At 44.7% G+C, this 17,051-nt stretch overlaps 1 protein-coding gene across 2 annotated transcripts in view; it reads left to right on the top strand.

The window, feature by feature from the left end:
* Nucleotides 1-14,357, top strand: part of LOC121008686 (UPF0430 protein CG31712-like) — a 43,722-nt gene extending 29,365 nt beyond the window's left edge. For both annotated transcript variants that reach the window (XM_040441384.1, XM_040441383.1), the window contains 3 exons: nt 7,748-7,837; nt 11,990-12,099; nt 13,642-14,357. In XM_040441384.1, coding sequence (XP_040297318.1) covers nt 7,748-7,837; nt 11,990-12,099; nt 13,642-13,708 — 267 coding nt within the window. In that variant the 3' untranslated portion in view covers nt 13,709-14,357. The remainder of the gene's footprint in view (nt 1-7,747; nt 7,838-11,989; nt 12,100-13,641) is intronic.
* Nucleotides 14,358-17,051: the final 2,694 nt, after the last annotated feature.

Raw genomic sequence — 17,051 nt, 5'->3', positions numbered from 1 at the left:
TCAAACGGTCAGAAACAGACTCCATGAGGGTGATATGAGGGCCCGACGTCCACAGGTGGGGGTTGTGCTTACAGCCCAACACCGTGCAGGACGTTTGGCATTTGCCAGAGAACACCAATGGCAAATTCGCCACTGGCGCCCTGTGCTCTTCACAGATGAAAGCAGGTTCACACTGAGCACATGTGACAGACGTGACAGAGTCTGGAGACGCCGTGGAGAACGTTCTGCTGCCTGCAACATCCTCCAGCATGACCGGTTTGGCATTGGGTCAGTAATGGTGTGGGGTGGCATTTCTTTGGAGGGCCGCACAGCCCTCCATGTGCTCGCCAGAGGTAGCCTGACTGCCATTAGGTACCGAGATGAGATCCTCAGACCCCTTGTGAGACCATATGCTGGTGCGGTTGGCCCTGGGTTTCTCCTAATGCAAGACAATGCTAGACCTCATGTGGCTGGAGTGTGTCAGTTAGTTCCTGCAAGACGAAGGCATTGATGCTATGGACTGGCCCGCCCGTTCCCCAGACCTGATTCCAATTGAGCACATCTGGGACATCATGTCTCACTCTATCCACCAACGTCACGTTGCACCACAGACTGTCCAGGAGTTGGCAGATGCTTTAGTCCAGGTTTGGGAGGAGATCCCTCAGGAGACCGTCCGCCACCTCATCAGGAGCATGCACAGGCGTTGTAGGGAGGTCATACAGGCACGTGGAGGCCACACACACTACTGAGCCTCATTTTGACTTGTTTTAAGGACATTACATCAAAGTTGGATCAGCCTGTAGTGTGTTTTTCCACTTTAATTTTGAGTGTGACTCCAAATTCAGACCTCCATGGGTTAAAAAATTTAATTTCCATTTTTTAATTTTTGTGTGATTTTGTTGTCAGCACATTCAACTATGTAAAGAACAAAGTATTTCAGAATAATATTTAATTAACTCAGATCTAGGATGTGTTATTTTTGTGTTCCCTTTTATTTTTTTGAGCAGTGTAGTAATAATAGTGATATTTATTAGTGGAGTCGCTGGGGCTGTGTGTGAGGGACTATTTTCTATGCAGGGGAGGAAGGATTTAAAGGAAATCTGTCCCTAGGATAATCGCTATGGAAGTAAAGCCATGGCCTAACAGCACTTAGTACCTTATTTCCAGATGTGCCTTTTTTCCAGCAATAGATGTAAGGTGCCCAGAGGGGCTTCACTCTTGCAGGAAGGAGCCCAGGCATGCCTCCTGCCACAATGTGCCCCCCCCCCCCCCCTACATCACATTCAAGCCATAACTCTGCCCCCCTTTTCCCTGCTCCCGGCATGAGGGTGGGCTTGGGCACTAGCAGGAGGCGTGTCTGGGCTCCTTCCTGCAAGAGTGACGCCCCTCTGGACACCTTAGTGGCTCATTTGCATACCAAATAAACTGGATTTTCAGAAGATAGAAAACATCTATTGCTGAAGAAAAGGCACATCTGGAAATAAGGTACTAAGTGCTATTAGGCCATGGCTTTACTTCAATAGTGATTATCCTGGTGACAGATTTCCTTTAACAAGAGTTGACTGCACTTGTCGGTAATGCAGGTGTTTGATTGTCTCATATGACGAGCTGCTACCCACCTACAGAAAGTGAAGAGACTAGAGCTCCTAAAATGTAGAAAGGGTGAAAGTACGCCGGAGAGCAGTGTTTTCTTGCATTGATGTAGTTAAAATAATGGTGTACATTACTCCAGATATTTTTTTTTTTAATTTGAGGGATAACCACCTTAACCTGTTCCGGACATAGGGAGTACCGGTACGCCCTGATGTACCGGTACGTCCTATGTATTTCCGATCACCGCCGCTCGGCGGGCGGTGATCGTAACCCGGTCCTGTGACCCCCCGTGTAGGCGATTGCAGCAAACCGCAGGTCAATTCAGACCTGCGGTTTGCTGCGTTTCCGGGTTATTCGGGTCTCTGGGGACACGATAACCCGGAACAGGATGGTGATCGGTGGTGTGATAATACACCACCAATCACCATCCTGCGATCCTGAGAGGTGATGTAACATCACCTCTCAGGATCGCCTCTCATTGGTCGGCTGGGCGGGCGGGCATTTCAAATTACATCAGCGCTCCTCTCCTCCTCCTTTTCAGTCCGGGAGCCGAGAAGAGAGGAGCGCTGCATTGGATCTCCAGCCAGCACCCCCATCTGTTCAGAGCTCAGGATCGTCATCCAGCACCCCATCTGTGCCCAGGCACCCCCATCTGTGCACCCAGGTATTTAGGGAAAGGTTAGGTTAGGCAGGGATATTCAGGGAAAGTTAGTGGAAGAAAAAAACAAAAACGTTTCTGATTGCATCACCCTAAATCGAGTGTCTGGGGTCCACAGCACTGTCACACTGTGTGACCCTAGACCCCCCAGGGGTGCTGCAGCTTGCCTCCAACCCCCCCCCCCCCCCCACAACTTTTTTTTTTTTGTGCGTACGTCCTCTACCAGACCCCACTTTACAGTACGGCCATGACACGCTCCCTGTTTGAGGCCACCCGGAAATGCCTGCATTATTCAGATAATGTAGCATGTCCCCCCCAAGGTGATCCTGCCTATGACCGCCTGTACAAAATCAGGCCGGTCATCGATCACTTTGGGGCCAAATTTGTACAGGCCTATATACCTGGAAGGGAGGTCGTGGTTGATGAGTCTCTCATTGCTTTCAAGGGGAGACTCCTTTTCCGCCAGTATGTTCCCTCTAAGCGGGCGAGGTATGGCGTGAAGCTGTACAAACTTTGTGAGTACCTCAGGGTACACTTACAAGTTTCATGTGTACGAGGGTTGAGATTCCCGTATTCAACCCCCAGAATGTCCCCCCACTCTGGGTGTTAGCAGGAAACTTGTGTGGGACCTTATGCACCCACTGCTAGATAAGGGTTACCACCTGTACATGGATAACTTTTATACTAGTATCCCCTTGTTCCAGTCCCTCGCCGCCAGATCCACATCCGCTTGTGGGACAGTGCGGAAAAATCAACGCGGCCTCCCTACCTACCCCCTAAAGGTACCTATCCCTAGGGGTGCGACCCGTGCCCTTACCAGTGGAAACCTGTTGCTCGTCAGATATAAGGACAAGAGGGATGTCCTTGTACTGTCCACAATTCATGGTAACGGCATCACCCCTGTCCGAGGTACCGCGGCAACGGTCCTCAAGCCCGATTGCATCGTCGACTACAATCGGTATATGGGAGGAGTTGATCTCTCTGATCAAGTCCTCAAGCCATATAACGCCATGCGCAAAACCCAGGCATGGTACAAAAAAGTTGCGGTCTACTTGGTACAGGTTGCCTTGTACAACTCTTTTGTGCTGTCCCGGAGTGCTGGCAACACAGGGACATTTCCTTCAGTTCTATGAGGCAGTCCTCAAGGCCCTGATCTTTTCTGACCGGGAAAGAGCAGGCCGGAGTACCTCGGGAACTGGAGGCGCCCGGATCGTCCCTGGCCAACACTTTCCAGGTGTGGTCCCCCTCCCCCATACTGGAAAGAAGGAACGGACCCAAAAAAAGTGCAGAGTGTGTCACAGGAAGGGGATACGGAAGGACACCCCTACTCAGTGTGACACGTGCCCCGATCATCCGGACCTCTGCATTATTGGTTGCTTCAGGGAGTACCACACTTCCATGGAGTACTAAATTTATATCCCAATTTAGCCACTGACAATCGGATAAAAAAACTATGGTTCTCAGACTTGAGACACTAAAACGAAAAAAAAAAGTCAAAAAAATATTATTTAGTAAAAAAAAAAGTAGACATATTAGCTATCTCCGCGTCCGTAAGAATCTGCTTTATAAAAATACCCCATGACCTAACCCCTCAGATGAACACTGTCAAAAAAATTAAATAAAAACGGTGCAAAAAAAGTTTTTTTTGTCACCTTACATCACAAAAATTGTAATAGCAAGCGATGAAAAAGTCATATGCCCCCCAAAATAGTTCCAATAAAACCGTCCTCTCATCCCGCAAAAAATGAGCCCCTACCTAAGATAATCGGCTAAAAACAAAAACAAAAAATTACTCTTAGACTATAGAGATACAAAAATATTTTTTTGGGGTTTATAAAAAGATAATATAGTGTAAAACATAAATAAATTTTAAAAAAGTAGACATATTGGGTAATGCCGCGTCCATAAGAATCTGCTCTATAAAAATACCCCATGACTTAACCCCTCAGATGAACACGGTCAAAAAAAGAAAATGAAAACGGTGCCAAAACAGCAATTTTTGGGCAAATTTTCCATTTTAATCCGTTTTTTTCCAATAACAAAGCAAGGGTTAACAGCCAAACAAAACTTAATATTTATTACCCTGATTCTGCAGTTTACAGAAACACCCCATATGTGGTCGTAAAATGCTGTATGACCAAACGGCAGGGCGCAGAAGGAAAGGCACACGCCGTATGGTTTCGGGAAGGCAGATTTTGATGGCCTTTTTCTTTGGCACAATGTCCCATTTGAAGCCCCCCATAAAATAAGAAACTACACCCCTCAAGGTATTCAAAACTGATTTTACAAACTTTATTAACCCTTTAGGTGTTCCTCAACTGTTTATGGCAAATGGAGATGAAATTTCAGAATTTCTATTTTTGGTAACCTTGCCTCACAAAAATGTAATATAAATAAACCAAAAATCATATGTACCCTAAAAATAGTCCCAACAAAACTGCCACCTTATCCCATAGTTTTCAAAATGGGGTCACTTTTATGGAGAATCGGGGCAATAAATATAGCATTTTGTTTGGCTGTTAACCCTTGCTTTGTTACTGGAAAAAATTGATTAAAATGAAATTTGAGAATTTAAATTTTTTGGCAAATTTTCCATCTCCATTTGCCAATAACTCTTGTGCAACACCTAAAGGGTTAACAAAGTTTGTAAAATCAGTTTTGAATACCTTAAGGCCCCTTGCAGACGAGCGTGTCCGGATGCATCCCGGTGCATTGTGGCAAACTCGCGCGAGTAGGTACCCAATTGCAGTCAGTTTTGACTGCGATTGCGTTCCGATGTTCAGTTTTTATCGTGCGGATGCAATGTGTTTTGCACACGCGTGATAAAAAACCGGCTGTGGTACCCAGACCCGAACTTCTTCACAGAAGTTCAGGTTTGGGTTAGTTGTAGTGTAGATTGTATTATTTCCCCTTATAACATGGTTATAAGGGAAAATAATAGCATTCTGAGTACAGAATGCATAGTACAATAGGGCTGGAGCGGTTAAAAAAAATAATAATAATAATTTAACTCGCCTTAATCCACTTGTTCGCGCAGCCTGCATCTCTTCTGTCTTCATCTGTGAGCAATAGGAACTTTGATGACGTCACTGCGTTCATCACATGGTCAATCACATGATCCATCATCAAAGGTCCTATTGCTCACAGATAAAGACAGAAGAGATGCCGGCTGCGCGAACAAGTGGATTAAGGTGAGTTAAATTATTTTTTATTTATTTTTTAACCCCTCCAGCCCTATTTTACTATGCATTCTGTATTCAAATGCTATTATTTTCCCTTATAACCATGTTATAAGGGGAAATAATATTGATTGGGTCCCCATCTCGATCGTCACCTAGCAACCGTGCGTGAAAACCCATTCATTTCTATGGGGCCTGCGTTACGTGAAAAACGCACAAAGAGGAGCATGCTGCGATTTTCATGCAACGCACAAGTGATGCGTGAAAATCACCGCTCATGTGAACAGCCCCATAGAAATTAATGGGTCAGGATTCAGTGCGGGTGCAATGCGTTCAACTCACGCATTGCACCCGCTCGGAATACTCGCCCATGTAAAAGGGGCCTAAGGGATGTAGTTTTTTAGATGGGGTCACTTTTATGGAGTTTCTACTCTAGGGGTGCATCAGGGGGGCTTCAAATGGGACATGGTGTAAATAAACCAGTCCAGCAAAATCTGCCTTCCAAAAACCATACGGCGCACCTTTCCCTCTACGCCCTACTGTGTGCCCGTACAGTAGTTTACGGCCACATATGGGGTGTTTCTGCAAACTACAGAATCGGGGCAATAAAGATAGCATTTTGTTTGGCTGTTAACCCTTGCTTTGTTACTGGAAAAAATGGATTAAAATTGAAAATTTGCTAAAAAATCTGAATTCTAAAATTTTATCTCCATTTGCCATTAACTCTTGTGGAACACCTAAAGGGTTAAGGACGTTTGTAAAAATCAGTTTTGAATACCTTGAGGGGTGTAGTTTCTAGAATGGGGTCATTTTTGGGTGGTTTCTATTATGTAAGCCTCACAAAGTGACTTCAGACCTGAACTGGTCCCTAAAAAATGGGTTTTTGAAAATTTATGAGAAATTTCAAGATTTGCTTCTAAGCCTTGTAACGTCCCCAAAAACTAAAATGTCATTCCCAAAATGATCCAAACATGAAGTAAACATATGGGGAATGTAAAGTAGTAATTATTTTTGGAGGTATTACTATGTATTATAGCAAAAAACAATAAAGACCAAAGGTGGCCAATTGGAAAACAGTGTCCACCCAATACAACCAAAAGGACACCCGTAGTTGTAACTCGGTACTACTGTAGCTCCCGAGTAAAACAAGCTAAAAAACAAGAAAACGGAGCTCATGGTACCGTATGTAAAAATATAATTTTATTGTAACATGATTAAAATATAAAGCAATAAGTGATATGCCGTTAAAAAGTGAATGGAAGCAGAAAAAGAACGCCACCCTGGGATAGCACACGTGTCAAATATAAAAGATAATGATCAATGGAATTAATTATATACGGTACAATGACCAGCCATTGACCAAAAAATGCAGCATGGTTAACAGTTGAGTCAGCAATCAAAAGAAAACCTACACGGCAAAAATGGAACAGGGTTTTCATGCGAGAAATAGGAGCAAACCTCAATAATGACTAGGTATGAAATAACCTGAATCAAATGCCGTATAGGTAAAAAAGGAAAGCAAAGACTCACCAAAAAAGACTGTGTGCTATATCACCCAGGATGGCGCTACCCCAACGCGCGTTTCGGCGTGCCTTCGTCCGGGGGTCAGGCACAGCACAGAGAGGGTAAGCAGGTCACAGAACACATTTCATCCAGAGAACAGAGACACTATTGATTATAGCACAGACAGGCAAGGACTATGCAGAGTCAGTCCAGTGATGGATCTTGCCTAATAAACTAAAACCAGCACATGCAGAGGCACTCAAAAACTTTATAAATGAATTATATTATGACTGGAGTAGGAAATGCACTTACTATGTGCTGGAGGGAAGATGTGGCTTTCATACACAGAAAACTGCAGGCTGAGATGCTGAGCATTCTGCAGTGTTCAAGCACTGTCTGAGCCCTGGATGGTGAAAGGGCCTCTGCACTGAGCTCAGATGCTCAATGAGCTCTGGAGCCAGCCAATGAAGAAAGACATACCCAATTCTTTCAGTCACTATTCTGCTAGGATTCACTTGTAATAGTAAGTGGACAGCAAAATGTCTAGAAGGGAGACCTCTAGTGGCAGAAGCATTTTTAGGGTGAACATGATGAACATTTTTAATCAAAGTGATTACAGATTTGTTCAGGATCACCTAAAGTGACCTTTGTGAAGAAGTTGTTTGAAAAGTGACCATTTGGTAAAAGTTTATAGGGTTCTTCACAACATTGAGAATACAACATGTTCAGTTTTTAGATGCTGCAACATTTTCTTTAGCTCAGGATTACATTCAATGTAAAGGATTCTTCTCTACTAAGAAAGCTGCTAATTAAACACTGGATTATTTCCATGTAGCATTTGCAGGCTGAGAATGCAGAGAAAAATCAAACTGTCCTTTCGCTTAATGCAGAGCTACAACATGCCCATCTGGAAATTGGCAAGTTGGTAAGTGACCATGTATGATGTGTTCTAACTTCTGTGGTTACGTGCTTGGTGGAGTGCACTAATGACAAAGAAAAAATATTGGATTATATCTGAATAATGCTCCTCAACCCTAATGACATCAAATACAAACACAAGTTCACACATTGCAGTTTGTGACTCCATCCAGCTCGCCCCCTCCATTTCGACGCCAAAATCCTCCTTCAGCTCTGGTGTTCTGTGAAATTTCCCTACCCTCGTCACTTCCTGTTGTGACGCGCCCACACCGGACATGACGTTCCCAGCTTTGGAAGGAGGTGTGCCGCGCCGCGCAGGTTCACAACAAGCGCGGCTAACTACTCCCGTCGGGATACACCGCGCATGCGCACCAGCGGACAGGGAGATCTCTTATACTGAACATCCATCCGATCACTGCGCCTGCGCAGTGTGGGGGTAGGGAGATCTGATGGCCATTTGTTCTGTTAAGTCTCCCTACCACTCACTGCGCACACGCGGTGTCTGATCATCTAGAGCCAGCTGAGAGGTAAGGCGCAAGCGCATTAGGTGGCCCCTTCTCCCCAACTCTGGTGTGAAATGTCCCTACCCCGTCGTTGTGCGTCTGCGCGGCACACCTCCTTCCAAAGCTGGGAACGTCATGTCCATTGCGGCCGCGTCACAACAGGAATTGACGAGGGTAGGCAAATTTCATGGGTAGGCAAATTTCACGGAACACCAGCCGACTGGTGTGCATTGTCAACGGGCGGCGCTCCTGCGGTGGGCTTTTTCCTGTACTTAGTGCGCATGCGCCGAGCTGGCCGGATCTAAGGCTATGTCTACACGACGACATTTTGTTGCACTAATGTCGGGCGACAATTTTTATAATGGCAGTCTATGGTGTCGCACTGCAACATGCTGCGACTGCGTCGCAGCATGTTGCATGTTGCAGCGCGACACCATAGACTGCCATTATAAAAATTGTTGCGCGACATTAGTGCAACAAAATGTTGCGCTACAAATGTTGCAGTGTAGTTGTGCCCTATCTGTCGCGCGACAAATGTCGTTGTGTAGACGTAGCCTAAAGGTGGATCGTGATGTCGCAGTGGAAGGTGCGGGCGGGATGGAGCCAGGAGAGGTACATGGAACAAGTGAAGAGGACGGCTTGGGCTCCGGCTGAATGTGTGCCTGGGCTCCTATAACAGTTATGCACACCCCGCTGGGCACCTTGACACCATACCTTGAGAACATATTTGCATACGAATAAAAGTTCATTTTCTGCACTTCGAAAATACACAGAATACTAAGACAGGTATGTTCTGCATTGTGTTAGGCAGCACTATGTATCCCATGACTGGGTTACATATAATTAGATTTGCTGACAGATTTCTTTTAAATAATGTATAAACTCCTATGCACTGAGCTCCCCCTAGTGGTAGCTGGACAATTTACCAATGTATTTATACCACTTGTCTGGCTTAAACACATTGAGAAATTTACTGCCATATTCTTAGCACCATATTTTACATGCACCTGTTCCACTTTTTCCAATACAGAAGTCAGATAAAGTGGGTGGGGTCAAGAGACTTGTTTATTACAATTTTTTTAATAAAAATTTCTTCTGGTTAATAAAAAAAAAATCATGGCTTGATTAATTTTTCCTTCTCATTATACATGACTTTTCTTCATTATACATGAAGTGGTTATGGCCACCGCTGCAGCGCAGATACGAGGTGGCTGGGATGGGGGATGGCAGATTCTGTGCATGCATGCCTATCCATGCTCCCACGGTCCCACATGCATGGCTACCATTGCTGGATTGCAGAGTGGTCGTAACTCCTGGATACAAGCATTGTATAATGCGGTGGAAAAATGAATCGAGCAAACAAATGACGCAATATGGACAATCACAATACATTAGTAAGTGCCTTATATTAACTTTCTCTACATGATAAATTCCATTTGCTGAAGTAAGACAATCCCTTTAAGGCCTCCTGCTTTTTCAGTGTTTTGCAGTCCGTTTTTCACGGATCCGCTGTTCCATTTTTTGTTTCCGTTGTTTTTCCGTTTCTATTCCGTTTTTCCGTATGGCATATACAGTATACAGTAATTACATAGATAAAATTGGGCTGGGCATAACATTTTCAATAGATGGTTCTGCAAAAAACGGAACGGAAACGGATGCATTTCCGTATGTGTTCCTTTTTTTGCGGACCCATTGACTTGAATGGAGCCACGGAACGTGATTTGCGGGTAATAATAGGACATGTTCTATCTTTGAACAGAAAAACGGAAATACGGAAACGGAATGCATGCGGAGTACATTCAGGTTTTTTTGCAGAACCATTGAAATGAATGGTTCAGTATACGGAACGCAAAAAACGGCCAGTAAACGGGGAAAAAAAACTGTCGTGTGCAGGAGGCCTAAGGCTGAGTTCACACTGGCGAGTATTCCGCGCGGATGCGATGCGTGCGTTGAACGCATTGCACCCGCACTGAATACCGACCCATTCATTTCTATGGGGCTGTTCACATGAGCAGTGATTTTCACGCATCACTTGTGTGTTGCGTGAAAATCGCAGCATGCTCTATATTCTGCATTTTTCACGCAACGCAGGCCCCATAAAAGTGAATGGGGTTGCGTGAAAATCGCAAGCATCCGCAAGCAAGTGCCGATGCGGTGCGATTTTCACGCACGGTTGCTAGTAGACGATCGGGATGGAGACCCGATCATTATTATTTTCCCTTATAACATGGTTATAAGGGAAAATAATAGCATTCTGAATACAGAATGCTTAGTACAATAGCGCTGGAGGGGTTAAAAAAAAATTAAAAATTATTTAACTCACCTTAGTCCACTTGATCGCGCAGCCCGGCATCTCCTTCTGTCTCCTTTGCTGAACAGGACATGTGGTGACGTCACTCCGGTCATCACCTGATCCATCACATGATCCATGGTGGTGATGGATCATGTGATGACGGGAGTGACGTCACCACAGGTCCTGTTCCTGTAATGAATGCTCACCACAAGTCCTGTTCAGCAAAGGAGACAGACGAGAAGCCGGACTGCGCGATCAACTGGACTAAGGTGAGTTAAATATTTTTTTTAATTTTTTTTTTACCCCTCCAGCGCTATTTTATTATGCATTCTGTATCAGAATGCTATTATTTTCCCTTATAACCATGTTATAAGGGAAAATAATACAATCTACAGAACACCGATCCCAAGCCCGAACTTCTGTGAAGAAGTTCGTGTTTGGGTACCAAACATGCGCGATTTTTCTCACGCGAGTGCAAAACGCATTACAATGTTTTGCACTCGCGCGGAAAAACCGCGGGTGTTTCCGTAATGCACCCGCATTTTTCCCGCAATGCCTGTGTGAACTCAGCCTAAGGCCTGAAGGGTTAATTGTGCGGATCACAGCCCCCTGTAAGAGATCGGGTGCTGCCAGGCAGCAGGGGGCAGTCATGTACACAGTTTGTAGTATATTCTAACTAGAAGCGTCCCCATCACTATGGGAACGCCTCTGTGTTAGAATATACTGTCGGATATGAGTTTCACGATGTAACCTCATATCCGACAGTATAGTCTAACATAGAGGCGTTCCCATGGTGATGGGGACGCTTCAAGTTAAAATATACCATCGGATTGGAGAAAACTCAGATCCTATGGTATATTAACTCCTGACTTTACATTGAAAGTCAATGGGGGACGGATCCGTTTGAAATTGCACCATATTGTGTCAACGTAAAACGGATATGTCCCCATGGACTTGCATTGTAATTCAGGACGGATCCGTTTGGCTCCGCACGGCCAGGCGGACACCAAAACGACAGTTTTTTCATGTCCGTGGATCCTCCAAAAATCAAGGAAGACCCACGGACGAAAAAACGGTCACGGATCACGGACCAACGGACCCCGTTTTTGCGGACCGTAAAAAAAAAAACGGTCGTGTGCATGAGGCCTAAGGTTGTGATTGCAACTGGCTAGAATTGAGATCTGTCTGCTTAGAGATGGGGGCATAGAAAAACATTCACACAACTTTGCGTTGCTCACTCCTGGGATCCATACTTGTGTTTGGTGATAAAATCTGAACAGATCTTCCAGTGCCTTCAAGGAAATGGTACAATCTATAAAGACAAAACTGTCATGTCATTTATTTCTGATGTTTTATTTTTAAGAAAAGTCAAATTGACAAAATAGAGAAAAGCTTTGACCAAAGTGTCAGCAAAGTGGAGTCAAGATACAAACACAGGATTCAGTCTATGATGAATGAAAATGCTGATTTAAGGTAATTTTGTTTCTATCTATAAACACTTGTATCCATTACACATGGATTAGTTTACTGCCTACTGTAAATTCTGAGAATATTAGCAATCATTGAGGACTACCATGAGCACCAAGATAGGATGTGCCTAGCTGAACTGTAGTCCTTTGCCTGTAGGCAGCCCTGTGAGAAGTACAATTTTCTTCTTTTCAGAGAAAATTTTTAAAGCCATACATGATATAAGGACATGTCTACTTGGTACAAGGATTTTTGCCACCCCCTTGACCACACCCTTTTACCCGCCCTTTTTTCAGCCACCTATTTGATACCTAGTGTACATCCATAGAAAAGTTTCTCCTGGGATTCGAACTCACAACCTTTCATATCAGAGGCAAGGCATTTACCCACACAACTATGAAAGCTGTATAGCCAGTTGCTTTAAAAAATAAAATAAAATAAGACTTCTACTGTAGATAACTTTGATACCTAGTGTACATCCATACACATGACAGCTGCCCCAGTACACTGTGTATGGATGTAGCAGAGCTGGGTGTGTTGGGACAGCTGTCATGTGTATCAAAGTTACCTACAGTAGAAGTCTTATATATATATTTTTTTTAAGTAACTGGCTATGTAGCTTTCATAGCTGTGTGAATAAATGCCTTGCCTCTGATGTGAAAGGTCGTGAGTTCGAATCCCAGGAGAAACTTTTCTAAATGAGATTTAAATACACCAGGGTCTCGTAGCTGTGTGTCAGCTGCGTGCCGCTCGCTCTGCCTGAAGTGACTGAACAAACTCATGCCCGCGCAGGCTCGCACTCGCAGTGCATCCGGCCGGCAAGTACAGGTACAGAAGGAAGGAGTCAAGGAGATGATGTCAGATGGATCACAAGTAGGGGCCGGGGAGCAGGCGGCTGCCGGGTGCAACTGCTTGGGATTCGGACTCCAGAGTGTCGGCGCCCTCAGGCAGAGTGCGCTCTATGCGATGGCCTACTCTGCTTATGGGTGGCGCCGGCCCTGATTGTAGGGTACCAGGCAGTCTGTCCCTACAGGCTCAGAGATATACATTTAGTACTGATGACCATGTGGAAAAAAAGAGGCAAGCCGTGTTTGGACTGGGATTCCTTAGATCCACTTGAGGAAATTATTCTTGGGGCCCAATCCCTATATCATCAATAGTCTAATCTAGGTTTTAAATCAAATAGATTCTTGTGGGCTTCAAGAGCAACGCCCAAAAAAAATCTGGATCTTTGGGGCTTGCTATGGTATCAGAGTATGGATCCACCAGTGAATCCTCTGGTATGTTGGATGTCCATCATTGATTGATTGATATCCAATGTCCTCATTCTTTTAAGAAAGCAGGTTTGCTGAAGAACCACTTTTTTAAATATAGAGAGTGCAATTCATGTTGGTCAGTCAGTGGTTGGCACAGGTGAAGGAACTTCTATCTGTGATAGACTGCTTCTGCAAGGCATGAGGGCAGCAGCTACGTAGTGCAGCTCATCTCTGTAGTCATCGGTTTCTGACAATATTGCTTTTTCTTACTCTGCTGTTTCACTTTGTTTAGGCGAAAACTTATTGCTAAAAGTGAACAACTTTTCAGTCAAAGAAACAAAGACTTCACTGGAAGCTAAAGATCATGGATTATTATCGAACTGCTGCGTCCTGCACATCACAGATACTGCTTTGGAGCTTCTCATTCCTAATGGGTTGAAAATTCCTTTGGTAATCCATGTACAGTCTTACTCTCCTTAAACCAAGAAGATGCTATTAAACCATCTTGTTTCAGTTTAAAGATCACTGAATGGTTACTTTAATCACCGTGTAGACAAGGGCATGCAATGGTATGGTTCTTTACCTTAAAACTATAAATGACATAAATGATTATACAGCATTTGATCAATATTCCTCCCAGAAACACAAGTCAAAGGTCATGAGAGATGTTTTTATAACTTTTATTAATTGTACATTTTTAAATTCATATTAAATTAAAAAACCATCACCTCAAGAATGATACATGTGCCCATTAGCTGAAACCAGTTCTTTTGCATAACACACAAAATCTCCATCTCTGCTGTGGCATACCATCAATGGAGGCAGAACATGCAATTGGTATAGGGCCCACCAGGGCTGAACCTTTCAACCACGTAAGGAGTCCCTCTTCTCTATGGAGTCCCAAAATCAGCATGCTGACTTTTTTTTGGGCAGATTGTCCCTTATAGGTCTTGAACCCAGAACCTGCTGGATGGGAGGTAGAAACCTTACCAGTTAAGGCACATGCTTAAAGGGCTTCTGTCACCCCACTAAAGTCATATTTTTTGAAAAACGCAAGTGTACTGAAAGCATTTGAGGACGGATCCGTCTTCAAAATGCTTTCAGTGTTACTATGGCACCCAGGACGCTATTAAAGTCCTGGCTGCCATAGTAGTATTGGGGAGCGGGAGAGCGGTATACTTACAGTCCGTGCGGCTCCTGGGGCGCTCCAGAATGACGTCAGAGCGCCCCATGCGCATGGATGACGTGATCCATGCGATCACGTGATCCATGCGCTTAGGGCGCCCTGACGTCACTCTGGAGCGCCCCGGGAGCCGCACGGACGGTAAGTATACTGCTCCCCCGCTCCTCACTACACTTTACCATGGCTGCCAGGACCTTAGTGTCCCAGCAGCCATGGTAACCATTCAGAAAAAGCTAAAAGTCGGGTCCGGCAATGCGCCGAAACGACGTTTAGCTTAAGGCCGGATCCGGATCAATGCCTTTCAATGGGCATTAATTCCGGATCCGGCCTTGCGGCAAGTCTTCAGGATTTTTGGCCGGAGCAAAAAGCACAGCATGCTGCAGTATTTTCTCCGGCCAAAAAACGTTCCGTTCCGGAACTGAAGACATCCTGATGCATCCTGAACGGATTTCTCTCCATTCAGAATGCATTAGGATAAAACTGATCAGGATTCTATGCCGGAAGAAAAGAACGCAGGTGTAAAAGAGCCCTTACTTACTTTCCTTCAGCAGTTTCTTATAAAAACGAACTTTTATAATATGTCAATTAGGTCTCTACCAGCAAGTAGGGCGTCTACTTGCTGGTAGCCGCCGCAAAAAAACGCCCCCTCGTCGTGTTAATTGACAGGGCCAGCCGCGATCTCCTCCTCCGGCCGCCCTGTCAGCATTTCAAAAATCGTGCGCCTGTGTTCATTCGGCGCAGGCGCTCTGAGATGAGGAGGCTCGCCTCCTCAGCACTCCCTCAGTGCGCCTGCGCTGATGACGTCTTCTTATTCGGTGATGTCATCGGCGCAGGCGCACTGAGGGAGTTCTGAGGAGGCGAGCCTCCTCATCTCAGAGCGCCTGCGCCGAATAAACACAGGCGCGCGATTTTTGAAATGCTGACAGGGCCGGCTGGAGGAGGAGATCGCGGCTGGCCCTGTCAATTAACACGACGAGGGGGCGTTTTTTTGGGAGGAGGAGATCGCGGCTGGCCCTGTCAATCAACACGACGAGGGGGCGGTTTTTTGCGGCGGCTACCAGCAAGTAGACGCCCTACTTGCTGGTAGAGACCTAATTTACATATCATAAAACTTTGTTTTTATAAGAAACTGCTGAAGGAAAGTAAGTAAGACCATTATATTTTCATATATCGCAGTATAAGGAATTTAACTAGCCCAAAAAAAAAAAAAAGACTTTAGTGGGGTGACAGAAGCCCTTTAAAGGGGTTGTCTGGGTTGAGAGCTGAATCTGGACATATGCAGCGCAGGGCAAGGGAGAACATGAAATGCTCCGATGCTCCACTCAGAGGGGCAGCAGGAGTGAAGAACGGGTCATGTCTGGATTCAGCTCTGAACCCGGACAACCCCTTTAACTGTAGTCAATGGATGGATTTTCTCTTACTTAAAACTGTAATGGTATTATTCTCATGCGTAATGTACTGGTATCTGCATGTACATCTCTAGATATACCAGTACATTGTATGAGAGAGTGAGATAGAGGTTATCACAGATAAAAAACATAAATTGAATCAAAAAGTATAGAATACACCTGTAAACAGGTCAATGACTGCTTTAAATAAACTGAGGACAGCTAGCCAAAGAATCATTATGTCACAGGGAAATATACCCTTGGCTGGGCAAGAGATTCGATACTAAGTTAAAAAGCCCATGCCATTGAGAACCGAAGGCCTGAGGCTCCATTCACACGTCCGCAATGTGTTTTGCGGATACACGGAGACACGGATCCGCAAAACACGGAAAGCGGCAATGTGTGTTCCGCATTTTGCGGACCGCACATTGCCGACATAATAGAATATGCCTGTTCTTGTCCGCAATTGCGGACAAGAATAGGACATGTTCTATTTTTTTGCGGAAACGGAAGCACGGATGCGGAAGTGCGGATCCGCAAATGTGGATGCGGACAGCACATTCCGTCCCCATAGAGAATGAATGGGTCCGCATCCTTTCCGCAAAATTGCGGAAAGGATGCGGACACATTTTGCGGACGTGTGAATGGAGCCTTATAGTATGGTACTGTGCCCTCTAATATTGCTACTATGGGTTCAAAATGTCAGACATCTCTAAGATTCAGAACCGCTTTCTGCAAGGGTATTGATGAGATTTCCAATTTACAGCAATATTCCTTCTGATTCAATTTTTTACTTCTACAATATAGCATCAAATAAGTCATTTTTCTACATCAGATAATATAATGTTTCTACTACCAGGTGAAAAAGAAACTAGCAGCACAGGAGCTTTGAGGTCACGTCTTGGCTACATGCACACAACAGTGAAAAAAAATGTAGTTAAAAACGGACACACTGTCAGTTTTTCATGGCCAAGTTGCATCAGTGTGTGCATCCATTTTCTGGCCGTGTGTCCGTATTTCATGTTAATTTTGCGTTAAAAACTGACATGAAAAATTGATGAATTTGATTGGCAGTTATTTCTAGACCCACCCTTCTGAGAACACCCACAGGATAGTAGGCCCCCAGCTAAA

Source organism: Bufo bufo, chromosome 7 (genome assembly GCF_905171765.1).
Source record: "Bufo bufo chromosome 7, aBufBuf1.1, whole genome shotgun sequence".
Taxonomy (NCBI): domain Eukaryota; kingdom Metazoa; phylum Chordata; class Amphibia; order Anura; family Bufonidae; genus Bufo; species Bufo bufo.
Note: the sequence above shows the minus strand (reverse complement) of the source record. Positions and strands in the feature narration are given on the sequence as shown.